Source organism: Argiope bruennichi, chromosome 9 (assembly GCF_947563725.1).
Source record: "Argiope bruennichi chromosome 9, qqArgBrue1.1, whole genome shotgun sequence".
Lineage (NCBI taxonomy): Eukaryota > Metazoa > Arthropoda > Arachnida > Araneae > Araneidae > Argiope > Argiope bruennichi.
This window is the reverse complement of record NC_079159.1, coordinates 6268929-6286543: the sequence shown is the minus strand read 5'-3', so window position 1 is coordinate 6286543 and position 17615 is coordinate 6268929. Positions and strand designations below refer to the sequence as shown.

At 28.6% G+C, this 17615-nt stretch overlaps 1 protein-coding gene across 2 annotated transcripts in view; it reads right to left on the bottom strand.

Annotated features, from left to right (window-relative positions):
• Nucleotides 1-3032: 3032 nt before the first annotated feature.
• Nucleotides 3033-17615, bottom strand: part of LOC129985188 (adenylate kinase isoenzyme 1-like) — a 32083-nt gene continuing 17500 nt past the window's right edge. For both annotated transcript variants that reach the window (XM_056095118.1, XM_056095117.1), the window contains 3 exons: nt 15589-15705; nt 12896-13081; nt 3033-3769 (listed from right to left, as the gene is read on the bottom strand). In XM_056095118.1, the coding sequence (XP_055951093.1) occupies nt 3698-3769; nt 12896-13081; nt 15589-15705 (375 nt within the window). In that variant the 3' untranslated portion in view covers nt 3033-3697. The remainder of the gene's footprint in view (nt 3770-12895; nt 13082-15588; nt 15706-17615) is intronic.

Genomic DNA, 17615 nt, shown 5'->3' with positions numbered 1-17615 from the left:
ACAAATACGTAAGTAACACAAAAAGAGCATCCATTCGTCAAGCTATTTTTAAAAATTGAAGTTGCAAATTACACCCTACAATCAGAATAACTATATAACTGTTGAGGAATATTCCTTTCAAAACATAATTGTCTATTATTATTAAACTGCCAATCAATTACATTAATCATCATCATCATCATATTTGGCTAGACAACCCAGGGTGGGATAGTGCCTTCCTCAAAATTCTGTTCCACCGCATTCTACTTTTGACACTTGTGCGCCAATTTCTTTCCTGGATATCCAGGAAGTCTGTCTCCACTGACTCCATTCATTTCATTTTGGGTCTATCCCTTTCCCTACTTGTTAGAGGTTTATGTAAAAGAATTTATTTTTAATATGGAATCATCATCCATTCTAAATATATGAGCCGCCCAGTTCATCCGATTTATTTTTATGAACTTTATATCTGACTCTCTATAGATTTATATAGCTCAAAGTTATGTCTTCTCAAAACATTGTTGATTTCTGTCCCACCAATGATGATTCTCAGAATTTTTCTTTCGAAAACGGCTATTTTATTTTCTCCAGCTTTGGTCAGGGTTCAGGTCTCTGAGCCATAGGTAAGTATAGGTCTAATTAAGGGTTTTATATAATAAAAATTTTGTATTTCTTGATAGTAGTGAGGATTTAAAAAATCGTTGTAGTCCGTAAAAGGATTTATTTGCATTCATTAGACGACCTTGAATCTCCTTGACCATGCTATTGTCATCAGCAACTATAGAACCAAGACAAGTAAAACTTTGGACAACCTGAAATGTGTGAGAACCAACTTATAGATGGTATTCATGGCAGGAAATTGTCACTCAATTTTTTTAAAAATAAAAAGGAACTAAAGCAATATAAGCATAATTATTAGGTTAATATTTCTTATTGGAAGTATATCAGAAAGACCTTCCAAACAAATAAATTATTTGAAATTTAATTCTTAATAAATAAGTCCAAGCTTTTTCTGGTAAGTGTTATTTAAACCAGAAGGACTACAGAAAGCAGATAGCTATGGTGAAAAGTAATTAAAATATTAACTTTCATTTCGTATTTAAGAAATACTAACTGACATTATGAAAAACTTAATAAATTTTAAAACTGAAAACATTAATTTATTTTTAATAGAGAGATAAAGAGGAGTTGAAAAGGATACATTTTACTCAGTTTGTCTCTGTGAATAATTTTCAAATGCAAGCATCACTTCATCTATCCAGTATTCAATACTTATAAGCATTGAATACTGGATATATGAAATGATGTTTAACATTGCAGCTTCTACAAAGTACTTTTCCCATATTAAAAATGTTATTTCGTTGCTTGCCAAATGATAAATCCATGTGACCACTACTCAAGAACAAATTATTCTCTTGTAGCTTCGTCTTTTTTTTTTTTTTAACTTTTTTAGTGAGTGACAAAAATGCAAACAATGATTTTTAGCAAAACAATGATTTTTGCTTTTATTGAAAATCTGAAACTGATGCAATGACTCCTATTCGTAAAAAACATTTGAAAAACTCAAAGTAAATGAACTATGAAACTTATATACAGAACTTCCATTTATTTGTTGAAAAGGAGAAATAAATAAAAAAAAGTATGTACAAATAAAAAAAAGTGCAGCAAAATTTGTTATAACAGCGTTTGCTTGATGAGTATTTGAAACAGAATGGAATGAAGATTTTGCTAGACTTGGTCGATAACATATCAAAGGTTTTAATTAAACTGTTTTTATAAAATTAAAAGAAAAATATAAATGCATGTTGGGAGTTGAAACTATCTTGAAACTATGCAACAAATTCTATTGATTTCAAAAGTTGAATCAAGAAACTGAATGCTTAAGCGTTCACAGTGAATGAAAAGCAATAATTTTTTATTGTATTCTTTTAGCCTGGAAGCTGCAATCCCGCCCACTGAAAGTATTATGTTGATTTAGTAAAAAATTCTAATAAAAAATATATCTCTTTGTGATTTATTTTATTTATTATTTTTATTTTATAACTTTCTAAAAATGCAAATATGCCTATTTATTCATTATGAATGCTCGTAAACCATACTTGTATGTATATAATATTATTTAAGCAGATGTTGGATGCTTGTAGATATTATAATAACTCGAAACATTTGTATTTTTTATAAATTCAGTCATTTAGCAAATTTAATAATTGTCTTTTTAAACGACTTGCTTGTGTCCTCTCCTCAATCAGAGTTTTTAGACAACCAACTCTCAGAAAATTCATAAGTTCCTACTTGGAATATGTCACTGTTACTATTTCTATTGCAATAAAAGGCCTAGAATTTTGTTTTTCAATGCAAGATAAACACTTCTTTACGTGGTACATTATATAGTGCCATTGCAGCAATAAATTAAAACCAGTTACAGAGTGATAGATTGCTCATCCTTAAAACATGCTCACTAAGTTTATAGGCCTTAATTTTTGAGATAATAGATTTAAGGAATATTAACACAGGAGTCTATATTTCGAATATCATAGACTTAAAAGTTTGGTTTATCCAAATCTCAAGAGATAAAACCATCCAAACTGAGATAAGTTTCATAACATTAACGTACCATGTTAAATATAAGAGAGTGGTTTTAAAATGGATCTCGTAATTTTAAATAATGATTAATGATGAAAATATTCTCTGAATCAGCACCTACCCTTTCTTAAAATTTCAGCAGCAATTACTTAAGTTCAACTCTTTAAGTTTTGAAATATTTAATATAAATTACATATGCGATGAATCTTTGGTGGAATCGAGTTCCGAACCCATAATCCTCCAGCTCCAAAATTGAAATTCTGGCATCAGATTGTGATAAATTCTACCTTCTAATTGAGATATCTGAAGAAATGTGTGAGATCTATATCCTCATTGTTAATAATTTTGTACAGAATACAGCCTTTTTTCAAACATGATATATTTTACCTATTGTCAATTTCATCTCAAATATTCTCAGATAGGGTGTTATTTTTAAATGTATGAAAGCAAAATGAATACAAAAAACTGAATTCAACAATAAAAGAACTAATTTTATTAACAGTAGAACAATTGCTTATTTTTTAACATGTGTAAGAAAATGTAATTTTTATAGTACTTTTCAAAATTTTTACAGTACAATTACTTTTCAAAAAGATTCCTCAAAAAACAAACTACTTAACACCTCTGGAATGAGCTCCAGAGCTAAAACTATTTTCGTGCTCAAAACATAAATTATAATTTAAATTTAAAAAAATGACTGAAAAAAACTTGTAAACAATACTTCAAAATTACTCTGCGACATACTTTGTTTCAAAAGCTTCAAATAAGTGTAAAATGAACTCACATTTTCATGTACGTGAAGAAAATCTGCGTTCTTAAAATCCATGGCATAGTAATTACTAGCCCATGAGGAAGAACATTATTGAGCATTCTTAGTAAAAATGTGCCACAAAAATACATCCTTTAAATCTAATTAAAGGTCTGGTTATAAAACAAACATATACTAAATTCACTGTATTTTTTATCAATTCAATTTAAATATATTTTTCTAGATATATTTCAAACCAATTTCAAGAAGCGTTGAGCTTGAAACGTGCAGCACCATTTTGGGAGAAAAATTTCGTGAAGTGGTGGCGTTTATCCTCTTTACTTTGCTTGGGATGACGGCAGGGCTCGTTTGAAAGGAAGTAAATGACTAGCATTTGAAGTTGTCGATTACTTTGGTTACTTCAGCGAATATTTCATCCACCGTACCTGTGGCTGGTATCTGAAAGGGGGAAAAAACACGATTATTTGACATCCACCATTCATTAAAAAATTCATCATAAAATTCCATGTAGAACATAAAAAACGAGCAATAGATTAGATATAGATTTTCTAATGGAGGGCCGGCAGCTAACGTAATTTTGTAATTTGTATATGATTAAATCTACCTTCATATGTATCTTTCTTTACTAGTCGAAATTTGTTGATTTGCACACAGTGATATCAACTAATTAATATAATCACAAAATAATTATTAATAATTGAAATAATCTATACATATAATAAAGCTTAATGTGCGTGTGTGTGTGTTGGCATTCTACAGGCCAGACCGTTTGATCTACAGCTACCAAATTTGGCACATATGTACATTGGAGGTCGGGAATGTGCACCTTGGAGCGATTGTTCTAAATTTTTAATTAATTAAAAATGAAGCGAAATTTTGACGTTTTTCTGCTATAATTTCCGAAAATATAACCGCACAAAATCTATTTTTACATCAAATTAAAGTTTAAAAAATTATCTTTTTAATGATGCCAATGTTTTGATCAAAAACTTAAGTTACTATATTTAATGAATTAAAAAAATATTTAAACCATATTTTTCAACAATTTATTTCCCAAAAAATCAAAATAAAATTTAACCTGCACGAGCATTTTACGCTTCAATAAGGAAAAATTAGCTTTTATCAACGTGTTACCATCACAGATATGAAAGTGCAAATTAAAAAAGAAGTTAACTATTATTGCAAAATAAACAATTTTCTAAACAGTAAATGCAAGACAAAGCATTCTATGATCGCTTATAATATCCACATTATTAATTAAAAAAGCAGTTTTATTTAAGGCTAACATAGTTTAATATATATCCTTTCAATTCAGGGCCTAACGGCTAATTTGTAAACCTTTAATAATAGAAAAACATGTATTGAAATTATTTAAATGAAGTAAATATTTATATTTTATGTAACTTGAGTCAATAAAAGTTCTAATAAATTACGAATGTTTAACTTTTATCTAGATTCTCTGCTCTATGAATCATATTTAACAAAATATTCTTCACACACTAATATTATAAATAAAAAGAGTTGCACTCCAATCAACTAATTCAATACTTAAAACTGATTTATTTTTGCAAATTTGAAGACCACTATTTTGATTATTATCATATTATATTGATATCACTATTTAGACATTTCATCGACCGTCTCGAAGGTGATACCCCAATCAGTGCCGAGGATCTCTCAAGACTAATTGGCCTAAGATTATGAAAATGCAGATATTTTTAAACTATTTCATTCAGAATTCACAAATCGCTAAGATTTGAATAGCAGAAGATAGATGCGTTTAGAAAAAAACGAAGAAAAGTGTAAAAAATAATTTGCAGAATATGATTCTTTAGGACCAAATGACTGTATAAAATTTGGACTTCATAATTTTTTGAATTATATTTATAGACCGAAACGAAATAAAATAATATTACTCACGCTATTTAAATCCTTTTGAAAGTAAAACTAAAAACTTAAATTTATGATGAATTTGAAAAATTTTTGTTAAATAATTCTTGAGATCTACATAAATTATGAAAATTATTCTGTTGTACACATAAGACGTAAATACTCAACGATTATTTCCTATATTCATATTTAAAAAAAAAGATGAATGGTTTCAGTAAAAAAAAAGTTTTTATATTAAATGCAGTTTAATCATTTGCACTTTAATTTAATATTGAAATTTTACGGGATCTGACAGAAAATTAGTGGGATAATACATTATGGATTAAGGTCTTTATATTAATATGAATGAATTGTATGACTATAAAAATTTGAAGTTTAAAAATATTTTGATAAAGAAGCTATTAGAACTGAAATTTCATAAAATATTTAATTGAAAATTTTAATGAGCATCAATATTGGCGAACCGGCTGATCGCCAAAAGAGGCTAGTTTTGAATATAATTACAGTGTATTAAAAAATAATTGATATATTTGACAAGAAAAAAATATGGTATGAAAAAATTTAATATTCTACAAAAGTATATGTCAAAATTGTATTTTCTTTTTTTTCAAAATTTATTTGAACGAAACAACTTAGTATAAAAAAATAACGAAAAATTCTGAGAAAATACTATTGTAGTTCCAATATTATTGATTGGATTAAATAAAAGTACTTTTGAATGTTATAACAAAAGCCATGAAAGTAAAAGAAAAAGTTTTAAAACGCTTAAAAAAAAACTAAAATTACGGAAAAAAAAACCGGAAAGGTAAACTAAAATTTTAGGAAAGTTAGATTTGCTTTTCTGGTTTGAAGATTAGGCATAATTCCAAACAATATATCGAGTTTTAAAAAACTTTTATGTACCCGAAACTAGAAAAAGGAAATCTAGAACTGGAGCAAAAAAGGTAGCTGATACAATACTATTTACTTAGTGTCACTTTGAAATGTTTTGAAAAACAATTCTTGTTAAATTATTTTTTAAAGGGGAGATAGAACATTATTTGGTATTAGTTTATAACAGCCCTATATTTCAAATAAAAGTTTTAGTTAAATGGGATATTTGCCAGCTTCAACAAAGAAGCTGAAACAAATATTTTCTCAAGAATTAAGTTGTGCAAACAGAAAATAAATAAATTTTTAACATATCTCTATACAGAGCTCATGAAAACTCGAAAATGCAATTTGAAATTTTAGATTGATTGAAGTCTGTCATTAATATCTATTCATGTACGTCAAATTCACATGATAAATGGAACAATATCTTTCATAGAATATGCAAATGATTTTACTACACATTGGACTACCTGAAATCTATTCTCTTCTGCTAGATACGCAATGAATTCCCGCGTTAACTTGGTTCGGTTCATTTAAGCTGTATCACATGAGTACGTATTCATCTCAACATCAGTAGTAAAGTTTAGAATTCATTTTTAATGAAAATAATTCGTGCCAAAATTAATGGTTCTTGTTTTCTTTCCACTTGCTTCCAAAATTTAGGGATATATATATATGCTGTTTTTCTCAATATATATATATATATTGAGAAAAACAGTTTTTTTTTAATTTTATTTTTGTAAGTCAAAATTTTCTCGAAAAGAACATACCAGAAATATTTTACTAAATTCAGTCCATACGTCTATTTGTGTTATTATCACGTGAGAACATGATATTGTTTTGGTTTGGGGTTTTTGAAGTCTCAAAATGCAAGGGCAAAAAATTGGCAATTTATCACTTTTAAGGCATCAATCTTTCGCTTTTAGGGTTATTAGAAAGAAGGTTACCACATCTGATGACTTATCGCCAAAAAAATTAACTTGGCACAAATGTCCGCCATGTACCCGATTCTCCTGTCTAGTCAATAAAAGACAGGGTCGTAAGAAGTTATCACCCGAAGAAAATGGAAATGAACGCGAAACAGCGAGAGGTATCGAAAGTTATTATATATATATATATATATATATATATTCTTAAAAAAATTTTGAAACTCAAACAATTTTGAGATTAAAAAAAAAAAAAAAACACACCAATCACTTTTCTAAATGTTGGTGATTGTCAAATATAAGTCATGTGAGAACATGATGTTGTTTATCTATCGAACTAATGCCACGTGACTAAAAAAATAATGTTTTTACATGATAACTTGAAATTTGCGAAAGCAGATTTTATTTTTAAAAAATTTAATTTGTTGATTTATTTTTATTTATTTATTTTATTGTATTTTCTAAATAAATTACAAATTTATATATCATGATAAACTTTCATATTTCACGAAAGCTGCATTTTCCAGCTTGAACGAGGTTACTTTTCATTTTAAAGGAAGCAGGAAGTAGAGAAAGTCGAGAACTTCTGAATGAGTGAAACAGTGAGTGACAATCTGTTTCATCGAAGATAAGATAAATATGAGCTAATATTTTTTTATAAGATAAAGGCCACAGGTTTTTTTTGTCGTTACATAATATTTAGAAGGTCATATTAGGAATATAAAAATCATCTGGGAAAAGAACATTTTATCCTCTTTAGCCATTTTCATCTCTGTTTTCATTAAGACTGGAGCTATGAAATAAAAAAGATTTGAACTGACGAGAGCTCTCTAATAAGATGCCACATGCTCAAGTTAAAAAACAGTCGAAATTAGCAGTTGAAAAGCATTTTGCTATTCTTTTAAGGGATTGCAACTACAAAAAATTGTTGTGATGAAGCAATAATTCATCTGATCTAAATTATTTATGCAAAAGTAGGAGAAATATGAGGAATTGAAAATTTCTTCTCCCCCTGTTATCATTTCTATTTCCTTTGAACTGGCAAGTCTATTTATTATGTCAGCCGAGACTTGATATAACCTTGCCAGTTCAAATCTAATAAGTTCCAGATTATGGAGTGGGGGAGAGCAGAGAAGATAGGAAGATATTTTTCTGAAATTATTTCAAAAGAATCGATGCAATAAGTAATTTTCCTATAACGAATCCTCTTAAATGAAAAATAGAATAATAGGTATTGGTGAATAGTATTAATCATATATAGTTATAACTCTATCAAAATATTAAATATATGTAAAAAATAAAACATTTATATTTTTAGAAATCGCAGAAACGTTTTTTCGCGACTAAATTTTATTTCGCTGCTTGGAATATGAATTTAAAGAAATTTAATGGATTTTAAGAAATTGAAAGAGCATCAGCCTATAGGGCATAATGTTTTTGATATAATAAAATGATTTTACATTTGGTATAATAAATATTCTGCTTTAATAAAATCAATTTAGGTTCCCCTCCCCCATAATTTAACGCACCAGTTAGAGCCTTCAGATATTAGATTTACGAACGTTATGGAAGCAAAATCAGCATTCATGAGTTTAAATCACTTTCTAAAATTAAATATGATGAGAAGTTGTGAAAGTATAAAACTACGTTATGCTAAGTTATTTACATTATGCACATTATTATGCTAAGCTGCCGATAACCATAAAGAGAAAAAAAAAAGCAAACTTTATGTTTAAGTTGTCATTGATGCTTTCTACGCTACCGGTCACGAAACAAACGCAAATAAAAATGGCATCTGAATAATTTAGTTTAGGTATATTAACGCCACATTTTAAAGCCACACTAGAGCTATTATGGGAGGAATCTGTAATTTTGAACAGCGCTCAAACAACGAGGATGATATCTGAACTGGCACCCCTTCTCTAAACTCCCATATCACAACAGCGGAAGGATGTTTGGCCCCGACGGATTTAACATACACCAGACCCGCTCATAATACGGTTCTTGAGTGGAGTCGGGCCTCGAACCTGAAACAATCCGGTTCCGAAGCCGAGACATTACCATCAGACCACCGCCAGGCCGCGCAACCGACTATATAACTAAATATTGCCAAAAACACGCTTATTAATTGCTTTTATATTTAATTCAGTCCTCCTGAGTAGGAAAAAAAAAATACTTTATTATCTAAGTTTAAAACTGTTATAAAGCAAAAGGGAAAGATGATCATAAAACAATAGTAAATTTTAGTTCTACGGGACAGATCTAAGTAACTTGAATTGTGAAAATTTGGAAGGAAATATTTAATTTTAATTTATCCAACATTTTATATTTTTTTATTTTCTTTCCTATAGAAATTTTTTTTGCGACATAAACATTATATTAAAAAGTTTTTTTTTCTTTTTTTTCAGGAATATTTACTAATACCTGACTCAATTTTATTCCAGGCTGTGATACGTCAGTTTCAGCGCGAAATCTTTTCCAGACGCGTGAATGAGGCCGTGAAGCATTTAGTCATTACTAGACTTTCCGGTTGTTAGCTTTGTTTACCTTCTTAGCGGGACGTTTGGAAATCAATATCTGTTGTGCTTGATTTTGGATTATTTGCTTGAATGAACTATGTTAAATGGCTCATTTCAAAATAGTTATACACCGTTATATTTTCAAATGTTTTCACAATGGTTCTTTGAATTTTATTTATTACAGTCAGAATTTGATTTCATGTCAGAAGTATAATTCTATAGGACTCGCTTATGGAGCCAAATATTTATATTATTATATGTATATAATAATATCTATATTATATATGTATATAATAATATCTAATTATTATATAAATATATGTATGAATATATCTTAAAATATATAAATTACGTGTCACATTGTTTGTCCGCGATGGACTCCTAAACTACTTAACCGATTTTAATCAAATTTGCACACCGTGTGCAGTTTGATCTAACTTAAAAGATAGGATAGCCCTTTTTTTGAATTTTTAATTAGAATTTTAATTATTAATTAAAAACTAACTTTCCCGCCAAAAAAATCTTTTCATTTTCGCCACCGCCAAATGAGTACGGCTTCAGTTTTTAGGCTAGGCTTAAGAATTTTCGGCTGATTATTTGAAACGATTCTATTTATTTTCTTAATGTTTGATGCATTTAAAATCAAACATTGTTAATGAATCGATCTTTCAGATTCATTCTGAAGTACTTTTGAATTAAAATAAAACAGAATAAAGGAAATTAAAAATTTCTAATCTGCATAGCGTTACCCCAACTGGCGTAGAAAAACTCACGCATTTGCGTTACCGTAACTGGCGTTGAAAATTCACGCATGCGCATTGTGTTCTGATTGTTGACATGACAACCATTATCAACGGATGATTTAAATTATTTTTAGGTTAGTTGCATGTTTTTGTAATTAAATTGTATTTATGTTCGTTATATATTTTTTGTATACGCTTATAGTTTTAAGTACATCGTTTTTTTAATTTTTTTTAAACCTGTTTTCAACCGATTATTTTAAACGATTCGTTTTATTTTCTTGGTGTTTGATGCATTTAAAATTAAACATTATTAATTAATCGTTCTGGTCATAATGAATCTGAGAATATTTTGTTGACAAATTCTTGAAATATTACATAAATTAGGAAAGATATTCTTTAGTGCCCATAAAGTTTAAACGTTCAGTGACTGTTTTCAGTAATCATATTACAAAGAAATACTTTGTTTCAGTAAAAAATATTATTATATTAATTGCAGATTAATCCTTTCCCCTTTAATTTATAGTATACATTCTACGGGAATTAACAGAAAATTAGAGAGATACATATTACGTTATGACTGAAGGCGTTTATAATAGAATTATATGACTATCAAAATTCGAAGTTTTAAAATATTTTGATGAAGCTATTAAAGTAGGAATTGCATAAAATATTTAATTATTAAAATTTTAACGAACATTAAGATTGGCGAACCGGCTGGTCGCCAAAGGCGGCTAGTATTTTATATAATAAATATATAATTATTTGTATTCGGTAAGGTATTTATTTTTTTCATTTTCTTATTGCCATAGTACAGAAAAACAGTATTAGAATCGATTACTGGGAATGAAAAGCAAACAAATAGAGTTGGTTTGGAATATTGGGAAAAGGAAAATTTTCACATAGCTTTTTTTTTAGGGGGATAGGGAATAGGGGGAAAAGAACAAAAATAGCAACAAAAAAATCATTTGATCAGAATTTTTCGAGGATCCATTTAAGAATTTAAAATGAATTTCCTTTATTCATTATTAATTAAAGCTTCATTTTTATTTTTTTATCAATTTTGGCCTCTTGCTATAGAACGAAAACAGGGTCGCGATAGTGAGTGAAAAATGTTTAAGAAACCTACCCTAAAACAATTCTCATGATTTGGAATTAGTTAAAAAACTTACGCGCCTCTATAAAGTGAAACATTTTTTATTTCTTTCTTATTTATCTATTCAACTCTATTCTTTGGATAACTTAAGAGTTTAGAAAAAATCTTGAATACTTTATATTGCCAATTGACGAATAAATTAAGTTTTTCTAGTATCTTAAAAATGTATTTTAATTTAACTTAGTTGGATCATTTTTCTGTTTTGAAGCTAAATGGAGACTAATTTTGAGCGGACTTCGTAATTTTGGAACTTCCTCAGTCCTCAAATGACAAGGACAGAAAAAGCTGGAAATTTTATCCACTGAATATATACGAAATCTTCACATTTTTTTAGAACGCGGATTTAAAAATAGACTCCATTTTTTAAAATTATTCTAATGATTGCTGTCATTTTTTTACGTATATCAAAAATTTTCGATATCATAATAACATACTGTTACGAATAATAAAATGATAAAAATGGTGATGCTTGGTGCTAATTTGAAGTTGTTTTTTTTAAATTTCGTAAACTCATATATATATATTCATACAATTCTTTTATGGAAAAATAAATAATTATGGAGGGAAATAAATCATAATGAAAAGCAGGATATTAAGTTTCAAAATTCTAACTAATTAGACATATCATAAATATCGAATAATACATTACACAGGAGGTATGAAAAACTTTCCTTCATCATAAATTGTATACTATGGCAACTGATTTTGAGAAGAATTGTGTCGAATTTTAAGACAGCATTTAATATAGAACAATATATTTACACGATTTTTTTATTGTTCATTTTTTCCCCTATAACATAAAGAAAGGCGCACGTATTTGATGTTTATTGATTTCACATGTCTGAACGTTTTGAGAATTTTTTAAAAGAAAAGAGTGTCATTAGATATCAAACCATAAATAAGCAAAAAAAAAAAAAAAAAAAAAAGAGTTTAATTTTAATTTTACTATGGAAATAATCCTTGACATGCATTAAATATTTAGCTCAATAATTAGTCCATTGTCTGATTTTTGTGATGAGACAAAAGACAGTCAATTAGTTATCAATTTATTGTGCTCTGCGCTAAAAATAATTCTGAAGAATAACAAGACTCCTAAGGCGAAGTCAATATAAGGCCTCGTTTTACATTATCACTATTTATTAAATTTAGTTTAGTTATATTAACGTCCCAATTTAAAGTAACACTAGGGCTATTTTGGGGCGGACCTTGTTATTCTGAACCGCGATCAGATGACGAGGAAGACCCCTGAGCTGGTCTCCCCTTTCCAAATATCCGCACCACACCAGCGGGAGGTCGTTTGGCCCCGACGGTTTTAATGTGCACTAGATCTGTTTTCACGACGGTTCTTCGGTGGAATCGGGCCTCGAACATGAAACCCTCCAGTTCCGAAGTCGAGACCTTACCACGAAGCCACCACGGGACCACGATTTATTAAGCTAAAGCATAGTGGAATTAATTACCTTCTTTACTTTATCTCCATAATGGTCTAGAATGGGCTGCGTGTGATTATGAAAGGTGAGAATTCTCTTGGCGATTGTCTCTTCGTTATCGTCAGCTCTTCCACTCGTCTTACCTCTGTGCAGAAGACGCTCTTTCATGACCTCGTCGGGGACATCGAAGAAGAGAAGGAAAGAACACTTTGATACCTACAGATGACAGAAAGAACATCTCTTCATTGTACTTTTGAAACAATTTAAGAAGAATTTTTTTTTTATTTTAGTTATTTAATCTTTTCAACCATGTACTATTTACAGTAACCCATTGAGACATTTGACTGCAATGCTTAAGAGAACAATGGACTTTTAAATAAGCAAAAATAGACTAAAAACGTGATATTTTAATTTTTTCATTTCATCACCAAAATATATACTTATATTCAGCTAAAATAATGTTATAAAATGTATTGCTCATTAAAATAAATATTTAAAAGACTTGGAGAAAAAAAGAGTACACCTTATGACTTTTCCCAAGACGATATTGTAATTAGGTTTAAATATCTTTGAAATGTCCCAGGCGTCTTACTTTTTGAAGAAATTAAATAAAATTGATAATAAAGATTTAGTTAAACATTAAAAGAAAATAGGGTAAGCATTTTATATTTTGAGTTTTTTTTTTTTTAGATAAATTAAAAGTCAATTTTAGTTCAGAGAAACATAAAATCCCTATGAAAATTTAGTAGGTGTGCATAAAAAAAAATTTCTAAAAAATAGCTTTTAATTGGAATTATAAAATCATACACAGTTTTGTTCTAAATATATTAATATTGGATAATAAGGAAAAAAAAACAATATAAAATATTAAAAATTAAGTCGCCTGAAATATTTTGAAATGATTTTAAATTATATTTCTTTTAATTAAAAAATATTTCGTTAAAACTTTTTTAAGGTATTTGACTTATTTATATTTTAATACATATGCATAAAAATTTCATAATCCTAAGTGAATAATTAGTAAAAATATCTAACAGAGTCTACCGTCCCCTTAAACCTACGATGATTTATAAAATTCCGATTTGGTCTAAGTAATTAATTATAACAGATGCAGACAAGGAATCATTTCAGCCTAATATTTAGTTTGGTTTTTATAAGTTCAATGAAAGGAGATGAATTTCATGTCATTAAAAGCTTATAACATAACGAAATGTAATAAACGGAAAGTATCAACATATGGAAGAGAATTTTGAAAGCGGGAAGAAAAGCATGGGTTATGATAAAGAACAGGCTTACAAGAAAAAAAAATATAGCAATTTGATACCTAAGTTATGTATTTTATAGAAGAAAAAGTTCCACTGGTAAGGATCCCGTGCATCTCCAAGATAAGATAGAATTAGCTTAAGGAATGGCATACATTTTTGGAATAAAATCATCACGAAATAAACCGTCAACAACGATACATTTATGGTTTTTTTTAAAAACAAATTTATTATTTCTAATATCGGATTAGAGTTGAAAATTTGATTAAAGCAAGTAAATTCTTCGAGCTTATTATTATTCGAGCTTTACAGTACACTCTCGGGCATCCGACTCGAGATTATCGGTTTCCGCACTCTCCGGTCTAGTTTACTTTTGTTGTAATTAAATGAGGAAGGCAAGGCGTTACATTGCAACACTGCCAAAGGATTGTAAGGGGGCGTCTGCTACAATCCTCGTAAGTGTCGTATGCAAAATACAAGTTGTTACAGGAAAAGAGCAGCTCATTATTCATTGTTTTGTCAGTGTGTAACAGACACTGTTACACTGTTATAACTGAATAGTACATACAGTATTTGTAAATTGTTCTTAGGTCATGCTTAATATTTTTTTAAGTTTACCACAGTGAAGATTTCAAAATGGATGATAAACGAAGAAAAATTGTAGTGACTATGGTGGAGAAATTACGCGCTATACAGTTTCTAGACTCTGGTGTAACAGCAAAAACCAGCAACCAGTATGATTAGCCGGGCCGCGTTCACATTCTACGCGGCTTGAGATAAATGGAGAGTTTAGTACACTATAAGAAATGAGAAAATAAGTATTATAATAGTGACTTTTGGTATAAAAACTTTGTCTTCTGGTATTGAGTGGACAAAGAAATGAGTTCATAGAACTCTAGCCTAGTCAGCTTATTTGTTATCCGGCCTACCTATCCGCCACATTAGGCCGGATACTTGGAAGTGTACTGTATTACCTTATGTTTCAGATATAGTTTTAGTATTCTTTTCTGTCACAATGATGTGATAATACTGAAAAAGGGCTGAACGACAGCTTCATTACCAATTCAAAATAACGAATCCAATTCATAGATGGCCTCCATAGAGCAGCTCCAATTCAAAATGGGGATAATTAAGGTATTAAATTCAATTGTCAACTTGGATAATTATCAAATGTAAGCATCAAATGTAGCAAATATGTAAAAAAGCAGTGAAATAAATTACATAAATTTGCGTAGCATTTAATACAAAGAAATATTGATGTAGAAATAAAAATCTTTTTTTTTCTATCCTACTTTAGATCCATTAACAAACAGCCAGATCTAAATATTATAATTGTACTTGTCTTTTGTTAAAGTTTCTGAAAGTACCAAATAAGAATGTTACATACAAAATGTATTTAGCAATTTTCATTGTGATTCAAAGACAGAAATAAATAAATTAAAGAAAAATAAGAAATCTCACTTGTTTCTCGAAGTCTACTGCTTGTCCCACCTCTCTAGGGTAACCATCTATAAGGAAGCCATTTGAATTTGCTAAATTTTTCAACATGGCTTCTTTCAACAAAGCTAATACTTCTTCCTAAAATTAAATAATTAAAACTGATTATCAGAATGACTACGAATTATTTTTAAATACAAAAACAAGAACATTCAATCAAAAATCTGTTTTGACAGACATTATAATTTTTTTTAAAAAAATCTCACCTTTTGAACATTAAAAAAGTTAAAGATAAATTTATATCATAATCAAAGGATATATAAGCATAAAATTAATTATTAGCCATACTGAATGAATCAATTTACATGGTATTGGAAACTCAGAATTCCGATTTTACATAGAAAATAAGTAAATAAGGAAAATGCGGAAACTTCCCATTTTTTCAGCATATGATATTCAGTGAAACACTATCAAAGGAATGAAGCATAGATTTCAAAATATTTAAAGATTTCATAGTGTGATAAATTCACGTGACGTCGTGGTTATATGACAAATGTAACAGAACGCATCTAACAACTAAATTAATTCAGAAATTGTGAACGAAAACTTATAAAATCTAGCTGACATTGATGAGAATATCATTTTGACATAATTTCACTACCATCTACAAAATTAATGGGAAAAAACTTTTTAATAATAATTCTGATTGGGGCCTTTTGTGATAAATTTTAATCACATTTTTTAAAGGTTAAAAATAAAGTGAAATCCGTGGTTTACAACTCACATTCTCCAAATTTATCACTTATTAAATAATATCTTTGAAGAATGCGGTAAATTCAACACAAAATTATCTTTCAGAACATTATCGAAAAAAAAGGTACTCAATAAGTTTCAGACAGTTAAGTAAATGATAAGAAAAAAATATAGATAAATCCATTCGAAATTAAAGGTACATACTTGAGTGTTAGTAACTTTTATTGTACATCCATTACAACTTTCCAAAACTACAGTTGTTAATCAAACAAATTCAGTTCATAAAGAGAGAAATTATAGAAAAAAAATTAAATATATATTACTCTTATTGATTTTTAAATTTATTTCATCAATTTAAGATCAAAATATGATAATTTATTATAATATCTTAAATTCTTAAATCTAATTTGGTATTCGAGTTTAAATGTTCTACTTCGTTTTAAATAAATTTGTTCATATTGTAATTAGATCATAACTTCTATTTAATATGAAACTGTACCTTTGAATGTAGATAGATAAATAAAATAGAAATATAAATAAAATTATCGAGAAGTAATCTGATATTTGAGATCTTTCTGCCGATTTAAAGTGTAAAAAGAACTTATGCTTTAATAATAATAATAAAAAAAAAATTACAGTAACTTGAATAGTTTACACACACACACACGCACACACACACACACACACACACACACACACACACACACACACACACACACACACACATCCATTTAGTTTTTAGTTTACTTTGAAGAAATTGATTTTTTTAACCCAAATATCGTGAAGAAAAATGGAGAGAAAAAATAAAATCTTATTTCCTAATAACCCAATTCAAAGCCTAATCCAAGTACATGAAATGATTTCTAAGTTGACTTTCAAATCGATAAAGTTTTTACAGATTAACGAGAAATTTTTATGGGGTATCGAATTTCAAGTTATCTCTCTAGTTATTAGATGCGGTTTTAAATGAAGATGCGCTACTGTAACCATAGTTTAGACAATGGCTAACATTTTAATTTATAACAACTGCATATTCGTAACTTAACAACCTTGAGTCGGAAGATGCATTTCCACAAACCAGAACTGGAGATATCGTAACAGTCGTGTCGTGCCCCAAAACATTCACGTTGCCGTTAATCTAATGTCACGTTGCAATAAAATTACTATTTATGGATATTTACTTGCTCTTTTCCAGAACACAACAAAAGAAAAAAAAATATTATGATCTTGAGAGTTGTAAATAATTTCTATCCTACAGTAGTTAGTAAAAAAAAAAAAGTTTTATTTAAAAAAATAAA